Source organism: Echinops telfairi, unplaced genomic scaffold (genome assembly GCF_000313985.2).
Source record: "Echinops telfairi isolate 266 unplaced genomic scaffold, ASM31398v2 ScPeMD7_11;HRSCAF=52, whole genome shotgun sequence".
Lineage (NCBI taxonomy): Eukaryota > Metazoa > Chordata > Mammalia > Afrosoricida > Tenrecidae > Echinops > Echinops telfairi.
The window spans coordinates 42,032,645-42,044,126 of record NW_022103908.1 but is presented as its reverse complement, the minus strand read 5'-3'; the positions used below and the strand labels follow the sequence as shown (position 1 = coordinate 42,044,126).

Here is an 11,482-nt window from a genome sequence, read left to right as displayed (position 1 = left end):
GTAAGATTTTTTGTTCTGATGATGCCTTACACCTGATCCCTTGAGACTAACTTTTTACGGGAGTGGAAAACCCCATCTTCTCCTGCAGAGCTGCTGGTGGTTTCGAACTGCTGACCTTGCGATTAGCAGCCCAAGGCATGAGTACTACACCACCAGGGACAAGGACAGTCAGAAACCCAGGTGAGACCAAGGCACAGCCGGCGCAGACGCCCTTGCGTGCGCTGCTGTGGGAGGTTTGGAAGTGGTGGGTGAACGGGCCCAGACGTCTCAGTTGAAACAGGGGACTCGGGACAGGGCGAGGGACAGGGGAGAGATGGGTGGGTGGGTGGGGGGCATGGAGGACTTCACAAGAAAAGAAAAGTTGGAAAGTAAATGTTTTAAAGCACTAGCTGGGGGAAGGGACATTAAGTTCAGTCCTAAGTTTAGAACGCCTCTGTAGTGCTTGGCAGTTCACACTCGCGAAGGCCCTTCTGCGTCCTGCAGGCAGGTTAGGGCTCCCGGCTGAGTTGGAGGTGAAGGCTTCCACTTGGAGGCTGTTTTCTTAGGAGCTGTCATGGAGGCTCTGCTGCTCCCTCGGTGAGCCTGCTGCCGTTAGGCCTTTCAGAAAGGCTGCGTGTCGGGGTCTGCAGAACCCGCAGGAGCAGAGAAAAATCGCCCCCCAGAAAATAGCAGACCTGGGTGATCGTGGTGTGCTGGAAGCAGAGGGGGGAACGTTGTGAAAGATGCATCTTTTTCAGCTCAAGGTTCCAGAACCAACAGAGGCCATGGACACAACGCACAACAACATCCCTGCTTGCTGGACCTTGCAAAGTTGATGTGCTCCGGAGAGAAAACAGAGAAGTCGGGACAAATAAACGTAGGGCCCAGAAGTTACAGATTTTGATGCGACAAAGGGGAAGAGGAGAGACGGGGAGGTTGCTGGGAGGCGTGCCATTTGGAAATGAGTGGGTTGGCTCCCCTGCCATGTTGCAGCCTTGGTGGCACAGTGAGTGAGCAGCTGGGCTCTGAACTGTGAGGTCAGCAGTTCAAAACCACCAGCCACTTTGTGGGGAACCGGGAGGCTTTCTGCTTCCATAAAATCACAGCCTCAGCTGTGAAATTGGAGCAGGCAAGTGTTGGGTTGGGAGAGCTTTCCTGTATCTACCTCATGTATGTTTTAGTTTTGTAGCCCGAGTCTCCATTTTCCTACTTGGATCTTGGACTCTTCCCCAGACCCTCCTCACACCCGTGGGACCTTCGGGATGTTTCTGCTGTTGGCTTGTTGTCTCTTTGCATCTCCTTTTCCTGCATGTACTAAAGCAACAATAACTACTGAGGGCTAAATCGGGGCTCTCCCAGTCAGAAGAAGGGGTGCCAGGAGACACTCGCAGCAGCTCCCGGGCACAGCGCCGGCTCCCCTCGCCGCAGGAGGCAGCCCCACACGGAACAGTGCGCAGAGACTGTCACCAAAAACACTTCTTGTCCCCCTCGTTCTTGCACCTGACCTCTTGGGATCCAAAAAGAAAAAGTTTTTAAAGTGTTGCTTTTGTTTTTAGCCAAGGTGTGCCTTTCCTTCTGGAATTGAAGCGACCAAGGTAACGGTACCTGTCCACGGGGTGGGGAGAGGGGGGCTGTTACAGAGAACACACCACCGGCTGTTCTGCCTCTCCCCTCAAAACAATTACAGCCTCTGAGACTCCAGGGACAGTTATACGCTGTCCTGTAGGGTTGCTATGAGCCGGCCTGCACCAGGAGGCCGTGAGTGAGTGAGTGAGTGAGTGAATGAGTGAGTGAGTGAGTGAGTGAGTGAGTGAGTGAGTGAGTGAGTGAGTTCCTGTCTTAATAAAATCTAATGCCACTGGGTCGATGCGGACTCGTAGCGACGACCCTACAGGGCAGAGTGGAACTAGCCCTGTGGGTTTCTGAGACCGTGACTCTTAACAGGAATAGAAAGCCTCATCTTTCGCCCTCAGTGGTTTTGAACTGCTGACCTGATGGTTAGCAACCCAACACGTAACCACTACGCCACTAGGACTCCTAACAGTCCCTGAAATTCCTCAGCATTTGGTCACTGCTCCCAGCCTTCGGGTGGTATATCTCTAGGCCCCCATCTCTCTGAAGGTGGGCTCTGATTATCTTAAGCCCTGGCTCTGGTGACTGGTTCAGGCATGGGCATATGAGCCTACGCAGGTCACCCCAGGAGAATCATAAATCCGGACACGAGGGTGAATTTTGCAGGAAGCAGAGAGCTATCTGCCAGATTTGTGCCACGGCAGGGTTTCAGGAGCACCTGGTGCCACGCTGGGAGCGGGCCACTAGCGATGGCTTCCTGGGCTACAGCACCGGGCTCATGGAGCAACAGGGGAGAGAACGGCACAGGAAGGCCCGGGCCGTGCTGGACCTGCTGTGCAGTCACTCCGAACCAGAACTGCCCCAATGGTGCCTAACCAGGACAACGGAGACCCAGACCAGAGAGCAGCAGCGCCCTGGCTCTCCGGAGCCTGAGAATGGGTCTGCACAGACCGAGACAGCCTGGTCTAGTGTTAGGAGCCGAGTTTAGATGTGTTACCTGAACTGCTAGGCAGTTTCAGGAAACCAGGCACAGGGGCCTGGCACCAAAGCTGAACGGGTGTGTCTGAGGGCAGAGACTTGGCGGAAACCCAGAGAATGGGGGTAGGGAGTGGGGGGTGCATGAGGTCACCAAGTTCCCTTCTGTGCCAGGCATTGTTCTCTGATGTTTACCTGCCTCATTTCACCTAGTCTTCACAGTCCTGTGAGGTAAGTACAGTGATTAGCCCCATTTTATAGAAAAGCAAACTGAAGCACAGGGGTTAAGTCGCTGGACCAAGGTCACATAGTTAGAAAGTGCTGTGGCTCACACGGCGGGTCCTGACTGCCCAGGCCAGATCCTGTTGGGTTTGGTGAGCACCAGAGATCTGGGGTAGAGATCAGCGGGCACTGACCAGTGCAGAGATGAAGCCTGATGCAAGACATTGGATTGAGTGACCATGCGCACGTGCGTTTTTGATGGCTCTTGCAGGGAATAAGGGGCAGAAGCCAGTGTTCACGGCGTGAACGAGAGCTAGGAGAGGGCGGTCAGGACGGGGCCAGGGCCACAGGTCCTGTGCGTTTGTCGGAGGGAGAGATGCGGGTCTCAGCGACAGGTTATCGAGGGTCCAACTTCAGCCGCTGGCCTTCTTTTTCCTTGGGATGCCTGAAGATATGCGCGCGCATATACGCGCGCGCGGCAAGATCGTGGCGAGGATCTAGACCCAAAGAGGCCAGGTGGAACTCTGAGACAGGAGAAACGGGCGTGTCCGTAGGGGAGGGGTCAGTTGGTCGCATGCAGGTAAAAGTGGAGTGGGAAATGTGCAGGGTTGAGGCTCTGTGAGTTGAGCAGGGTCATGGTTTCAGGAGGACTGGAGGGGAAGGGTGGTCAGCGACTGACTGCAGAGGGTCACGCTGTGGGCTGGTCAGGAATCTCTCGCACATGCGCGAGAGAGGAAGAGAGAGCATGTGGGGTGGGGAGCGGCTAAGAGGAGGGTACAGCACATGTGAATCGCCAAGTCCACGTCACTTGGGGACTCCCAAGAGTCCAGGTCATAGTCCCTTTCCCCACTCTTTATTTTTAAATTTGTGTGTTGCCGAGGCAGCTGCCTTAAGCAGGCCCACGGCATGTGGGGCCCCCATGCTCGGCAGTACGTCATGATCCCCGGGGTTTCCACTGGGCAGCTTTCCGAAGTGGATCACCAGGCCTTTCTTCTTAGTTCCCCTAAGTCTAGAACACGGGTGCCCCAACGTACAGGACCTAACCACCTCTTTCTCAGAAAAAAACTTTTGGCAATTAAACAGTTAAGGACTAAAGGCCCATGATCGAAGGTCAAGTGTTGGCATCTGCTTTTGCCACCCCCACTGCCCCCTGCCCCAGGGAGTGGTATCACCCACTCCAGGAAACCCTGGTCTGGCAGCTCCCCTGAAATCATGAGACCACACAGGTTCAACTGACATATGAGTAGTGGCTGCGCCCAAGTGGCATTGGTCGTCAGTGGAATCCGGGACACCCACATGGAAAACCCAAAAGAGAAAAGGAAGAAGAAAACACACACCTCACTGCCATCGAGTCAATTCTGATTCAAGGCAATCCCATAGGACGGAGCAGAACTGCCTCTGTGGGGTCTGGGACTGTAACTCTTTACAAGAATAGAAAGCCTCTCTCTCTGTCTCTTTCTTAGGAGCGGCTGGTGGTCTCAAACTGCTAGAGGTTAGCAACCCAACCCATAACCCACAAGGCCCCCAGGGCCCATACGGGGAGGTCAGAGAATTCCAGCCGTGGACTCTCACGGCGCTCCAAATAAGCTTAGGCTTACAGGCAAGCTGAACAAAGTGGCACAAAGTGCCTGCAGACCGCTGTCGACCTTTCTAGTTGGCCTCTGCTCACTGGTCATCCCACCTTCACGAAGCAAAACTCCCACCCGTGAGCCTGACACTCCTCAGCTTGAGAACTAGCCTCCTTGCTCGCTGTCAGCTAAATATTATTGTTGGCTGTGCAGCCGTGGTCCTCTACACTCCGGCCTCAGCCCTCCTTCGTAACTATGTTTCCCTCACCCCTATGCTCCAGCCAGCTCCCCCAGACCCAGTGCCCAGAAAAGGACCCAAGGCTCAGGCTGGAGTGGCTGTTTTACTCTCCTGTGGCGTCTGGCTAACAGCACACTTGGGTGTCACCAGCAAAAAGCAGGCAAGGAGGATCAGGAGAGGTGGGATGCAGTACATCGGGGATAGCACCCTGGTCACAGCAGGCAGAGGGCCCAGTGAGGCTGAGATCCCCCAAGATGGAAGACACACTTCACCTGCCCTTACTGCCCACCTGCTTCTCCTCCAAGGAGATGGAGTCATGGAAAAAGAAGGTGAGTTGGAGACAAGAGAGTGCTGTGCCTGTGCTGGTTCAGTCTATCCCACAGGTTATGGGTTGGGTAGGTAGCCCCAAGGTTGGCGGTTCAAACCCACTAGCTGCATCATAGGTGAAAGAGGAGGCTGGCTGCTTCTGTAAAGACAGTCTCAGAAACCCTTAAGAATCAGCTCTCCTCTGTCCTATAGAGACACTAAGAGTAGGGATCGACTAGATGGCAGGGATTTGGTTTGAGGGTTTATGTCCTCGACATTGAGGGCGGGGAACCACTCAGTTTTCACTGTCTTGGGTCACCTGGCGCCATCTGAGGAGCTCCAGGCGTCTCTGTTTGGCTTCAGAAAGTTGTTTCCTCTCTATCCACAGAAGAGTATCAGAGTCCCAGTCCTTTGTTCTGAGAGAGACAAGCCCAGAGGGTGGGCACCCTGGCCTGGCCACAGTGGGTTTGGTGAAGACACAGGGGCGCAAACTCCAACTTGGGGTTCTTCCCAGGAGCCCAGCTCTGCAGCTGGAGGGAGGCCTGAGCTGAGGCAGCTGGGAAGATGCATTGCCACCCCCTGGTGGTCACATGCCACAACTGCAGCCCAACGACCTGGTCACCTTGGAAGACCTCCAGGCAAAGGGGTGAGGGCTCTGGGCAGCGCTGATGGGTAACACCAGCCAAGCAGACAGCCACAGCCACCACCCTGGCTCTGAAGCTTCAGGTGGCAAGGTGCGTCTTGGAGCAAAGGGACGTTAGACACACACACACACACACACACACACACACACACACACTCAAACACTCCTCAACCTTTTCTGGTTTTAGACACACCGATGCATATCGACTGAAGTAAAGAACGCACTCAAAACATTACATTCTGAGGTTCAGAACTGACAAAACCCTGCCCATCTGATGCTAAGTTTCCACCTCAAATGAGACCATTGGGCTCTGTTAGCACTCTTACTCTCACTCCACATCAGAATTACGCCGGGAGCTTAAAATTCTCTCTTAATACTATGTATAATACATGTTATATATTTTATATAAGACACTGTACATAATATATCACCTGTTATATTATGTATTATACATTTATATATTATATTATATAGGAGCCCTGGAGGTGGTTACTCATTGGGCTGTGATCTACATGGTCAGCAGTTTGAAACCACCAGCAGTTCAGGGAGAGAAAGACAGGGCTTTCTCTACTCCTGTAAACAGTTACAGGAGGAACTGTAACTCAGAAACCCACAGGGGGTCGCTATGAGTCAGCACTGACCCGATGGCAGTGAGTTTCAGTTTATTATATTACATACATTTATGTCTATCCATCACCAATGCAGACCTACTGAATAAAAGTCCTGGGTGTGGGGCACACGTCCTCTCAACCTGCTTCCCAACATGAAGTGCATGTGTAGGCTGACGGCTGGAAGCCCGTGGGCAGGACTACAGTGCTGCCCTCAGTACTGGCCCATGAAGGATCGTCCCCTTCATTCATCCCCTTCAGGATGCCAAAGCCAACACCCCCTCCAGCTTTGACAGTCTAGACTGCGAGTCCTGCAGACACACACAGTGTGTAGAATTCACACCGACACACCTGTGCACACGCAGGCACCCATAGGCACGCAGGGAAGAAGGGAAACAGCCCCCCACACTCCAGGTAGACCCGGCAATCCCACCCTCAGCTCCTCACACACCTGCACACACCGTTTTGTTGGCTTGCATTTATTGCGCACCCATTGGGTGTATGGCCCAGTCAGACCGACACAGCTTCAGCTGAGGGCCGGGTAACAGGCGTCGGAGGGGGTGGGGTGGGCCCAGGAACGCTGGACAGGCAGGGCAGCAGCCAGCAGGCGGCTCTGGTCGCACACTTGGCTGAACAGAGACAATGGTGGCTACTCCCTCCGGCCCAGCCTCCTTCCCACAGGCTGAGCCTCGGGTCCTTGAGCCTCAGAACCTCCCCCAGACAACAGGCCCAGCTGGGTGACAGCCAGAGGGCAGTGCCCTGGGACTTCTCAGGGGAGGGCAGCTAACCCCCCTGTGGGCTGGCCAAGGGGGTAGGCAGGGAGCAGAGAGGGAGGCTTAGTACCTCACAGGAGTGGTGCTTCTAAGGATGATGTGGTCTGTGACAAGGGCAGGGCGGGGTGGGGGATGAGCATGGTGGAGTTTTCCCAGACCAGCTGAACCACAGGCTATCCCAAGCCTGACCTGGGCCTCACCTGGTTGCCTAGACCAACCTCCCCGCGACTCCAACCGTCACAAATCTCCTCAGCTGTGGCTCCAGCCTGGGGGGACCCTAACCCTACCCCCAACTGTTGCCCCCTTTGACCACCCTCCCTAGAAGCATGAACCTAGATAACCTCCTTCCCTGCTCCCAGGAAACAAAGGCCCCTTGTTCTCAGGGCCCCGGGGCTCTGCCAACCCGCCACCTCTTCCGGCCCTCACTCCCAGCTCTCTGCTCTGCTCTGCGGGTTAGAATTGGGAGCGTGAGTTCAGGCCCTCCATCATTTGATGGAGGGAGGGGCGAAGTAATAGAGGCAGGAGACTAAGACATAAAGCCCCAGAGCCAGCCTCCTGGAGTTGGGAGCTTGCCACAGGCCCTGCCCCTGCCCCTGCCCAGAGAATGCCCTCTTGGCTGCTGGACAGCTTCCCCCCTGGGCCCTCCTCCAGCAGGGCTCCTCATTCCTAAAGCAAGACCATGCTCAGGGCCCAGGGCTCCACCTCCCCTCCTGTGACTTCCCAGAGGCCTCTGCTGCTCCTTTCTATCTCCCAGAAACCCAGGGGTCTACTGATGCCGATTCCCAAACAAGGACTGAGCTCCTCCCCAGGCCCGGGAAGTGGGCAGCTCTGGATCCGGTCTAAGGAGGGCAGCAGCAGCTCGAAGGCCTCTGGGAACAGAGTCAAGGGCTCATCCCTGCTCAGGAGAGACTAGGGCCTGGCCGAGTGTGGAGAGACTCTGAAGGAAAGTGGGCCCAACAGTATTAGGAAAGAAGACCCCGGGAGAATGAGGGGTGGCCGTCCCACACGGCCCCCACCCTGGCTGGGAAGGGGGAGGCACCTCACCCCAAGGCATGAACTCATTGCCATAAGGCTTCTTCAGGTTGCCCCTCCTGTGGACACCAGAGCAGCGGCCGGGGTCTGAGAGGCGACGCTGCTTGGGCCTGTGCTGCCCCTTCACAGCTGATTGCGGTTCCGCTTGGGGATGATCTTCCGGTAAGTTCTGCGCTCCGAGATATTGCGCTTCACCTTGGCCGTGGTGGGGGCCTCGTCCTGGTGCAGCGAGGGGCTCGAGTGGGACTTCTTCAGGCTGGGCTTGGGCTCCTGGGGGCCTCCGGCCTCCTTCCCCAGCTGCTCCTCCCACGGCTCCAGGTCCTCAGTGGGACAGTGCAGACGGGCTACCAGAAGCTGCACGTAGGTCTCATAGCGGGTTTTCTGCAACACACAGGCCTCACCCTTAGCATGCGCCTGTCTCTAGGCGAGTGCGATGGAGGATGGCTGGGCCCACCGCTGTGTCTGTGTCTCCATGGAGCCCGGGCACCCAGCCTTTGCAGAGCCCAGTGCTAGCCGATTATAACACTGCAGTCCTCTCTATGGATTAGCGTACTGTGCTTCGATCCAGCCCCGTTCTAATCACCAGTCCTGTAACAAACATCTCTGGAACAGGATACGTCTCTGACACACCAAGAGGACCGCAGCCCACTAGACCCAAGATCTGTGCGGCGCTAGACAGAAACAGCTTTCAGCTGTACTGAACGCTAATGGAGTCTGAATGGCATTTTAATAATTGGCATCTGCAGCCCGGGATTCAAAGTACCCGCGTCTGTTCCACGCTCCTCAGGCATCTGGGCCGGAGCTTAGTAACTACCTAGCAGCCCGGAGACACCACCCCCATGTGCAAGGTACTTCCCTGCCACCGGACATGCATCGCAGCCCACTGAGGCTGGGCGCGAACCACTGAGGCTGGTCCCTGCTTTGTGAAGAAGAAGCATGGGCTGGAGGGAGGATCCTAGGCTTGCTAAAGGTCATGGCCGTCACTGCTGGGAAAGGTTGGAATTCTGAGGGCAGAAGCAGGTTCTTCTGGCTACAATGGCATAGGTAAGGTGCTTTCTGGCAAGCCAGGAAGGGAGGGAGGGGGCCCAAGAGGGTCTGGTGGGCAGCCAGCCCCGAGAAGCAATGATGAGGGTCCCTTCTCTGGTCTCTGCCACTGATGGCTTCTGATCTACTCTGTCCTCAGAAGGCAGGTACCTCACCTGGCCCTCCTGCCCCACCAGCTCCACCCCCCTCCACACAGCACCAGTCCAGTCACACTGTGAAGACAGACGGGCACTCAGGCCTGTTTTTGGAAGGGGTAGGGGCAAAAGGTACTGACCCTGGCCAGAGAGATGCCAAGATCATAGGACAAGCATTCCCCAATTCCCAAGACCGCATGTATACTCGTGTGTACACTTATTTATTAGGGTGGTTCCTGGGCCCGTGGTGGGACCATCACACTACACTGTGCCTCAGTTTCTTCACATAATAAGGAGCAAGCCCGGAATTCTTAGCTCATTAAATGGGACAGCCCATGCAATGTGTCACATGGATTTGGGGTTCAGAGCAGAACTGCTCCATAGGATAAGCTGGATGGGAATCTTTACGGCACCCATGCTGGGGTCCTTCTCCCGCAGAGCACTGGCCTGCGAACTCACCAACTTGCTGTTAGCAGCCTGCCCACCCCGTTCTTAACCAGGGTGGGATGTGCCCATCCCACCAGTCTGGAACGTGATTGTTCAATTACTCAGACGGTGATCACATGGTGGAGAATAATTCCGATCAGATCTGATTTTTGTCTTTCTATTTAGGACCAGTGACAAGTCCAGTAAACAATGGGGAAAATAAATCGTACCTTGTACTCTCTGTTCCTTTCCAGACATACGGCGGCTCTGTGCCCCCCCGGGACAAGCTAGGGGTGGTTGGGTACACGTGCATGCACGCGCTGGCGTTAGGGCCTGCATGTATGTACGCAGGCAGGCCTACAGACAGCCCCTGCAGGTCCCCAGGCTTTTGTTCTCCTGCAAGCACTTCTAACCCAGTTCGGAGCATCCCCAGGACAGACTACGTGAAGGCTGCAATGACCAGTGCGGCCACGAGAGGGCCGGGAGGGGCTGCGCCGCCAGGTAGGAGCTGAGGGCTGGGAGAGTTGGCGCTCACCTCGTACTCTAGGTACTCCTTCCGCAAACGGTAATCCTCCAGCTCGCGGCTGCGGCCCCGCCGCTCGGGTAAGTTTCTCTGCAGATCCAGCAGGTCGTCCGAGGCAGCGTCCAGGCAGCTCTCGTGGGACCGATGCTGCTCCTCCTGGCACCCAGAGGCAGCAGCGGGGTCAGCTGTGCCCAGGGCCAGCGTGTCCAGGCAGCCCCACCGGTGTCAGGCCAGCCCAGCAGCTCTCTCCCCTTGATTCTCTCTCCACTATCCCTGGAACTAGGCGTGCAACATCCCCGCCCCTAAAGCCCATGCCTAGAGATCATACCAGGGAGCTCTGGGCCGGGCCCATGGGGAGGATGGGCCGCACGAATCGGCGCTGGGAGCCCACTGCAGCAGGGAAGGGTGGCGCCGAGTGTATGGCTGCGGCCAGGTTGATGCGTGCGATCCAGGAACTCATCTCCTTGGCGGTGCTGCGGACAGAGGAAGTCTTAGGACCCCTGGAGCCACATGGCAGGTCCTCTTACCTACCACCACCACCCCAGGCCCTGGGGACCCAGGTCAGCTCACAACACCACATATCTAGAAGTTCTACCCCAGGCAGCGGGTGACAGACCCACGGGAAGGCAACAGATTTTATATGAAGTGCCAGAGGATTGGTTGTTCATAAGGACTTCCTCGCCTTATGAACCCTGGTGCAATGGAGAAGGGAGAAGCGCATATGCCATTGAGGGCCAGAAGAATGAGGAAGTCTGTCTTGGGAGAAGTGCAGCCCGAAGGCTCCTTAGAAGCAAAGATGGCAACGCATCATCTTACATCTGCTGGACGTGTCATCAGGAAGGGTCAGCCCTTGGAGAAGGGCATCATGCCTGGTACAGGAGCGGGGCAGTGCCAAAGAAGACCACCCTCAAAGACACGGACGGGCCTTGTGGCTGCAACAGTGGGCTCGACCACAGTGACACTGGTGAGGGTGGAGAAGAGTTTCTGTTCATTGGACACAGGGCCCCCGTGAGGGGGAACCAACTTGATGGCCCCTAGCAACATGAGTCGAGTCCTGGTGGCACAGTGGTCACACATTGGGCTGCTAACTGCAAGGTCAGCAGTTTGAAACCATAAAGAACTACAAACCATAAAGAATCATATCATTGTGTGCTCACCTCCCTGATACGATCGCTGAAGGGCAAAAGGATGCATAAGCAAATGTGGCGAAGAAAGCTGATGGTGCCCGGCTATCAAAAAGTATAGCATCTGGGGTCTTTAAAGGCTTGAAGGTAAACAAGCGGCCATCTAGCTCAGAAGCAACAAAGCCCACGTGGAAGAAGCACACCAGCCTGTGCGATCACGAGGTGATCACGAGGTGTCGAAAGGATCGGGTGTAAGGCATCATCAGAACAAAAAATCTTACCATAGTGAATGATGGGGGGAGTGCGGAGTGGAGA

General features: G+C 55.7%; 1 protein-coding gene across 1 annotated transcript in view; it reads right to left on the bottom strand.

Annotated features, from left to right (window-relative positions):
* Nucleotides 1-6,584: 6,584 nt before the first annotated feature.
* PSD4 (pleckstrin and Sec7 domain containing 4) overlaps nt 6,585-11,482 on the bottom strand; it is a 29,741-nt gene continuing 24,843 nt past the window's right edge. Inside the window, exons 15-17 of the mRNA XM_045287126.1 lie at nt 10,372-10,516; nt 10,056-10,199; nt 6,585-8,297 (exon numbers count right to left, since the gene is read on the bottom strand). Coding sequence (XP_045143061.1) covers nt 8,040-8,297; nt 10,056-10,199; nt 10,372-10,516 — 547 coding nt within the window. The 3' untranslated portion in view covers nt 6,585-8,039. The remainder of the gene's footprint in view (nt 8,298-10,055; nt 10,200-10,371; nt 10,517-11,482) is intronic.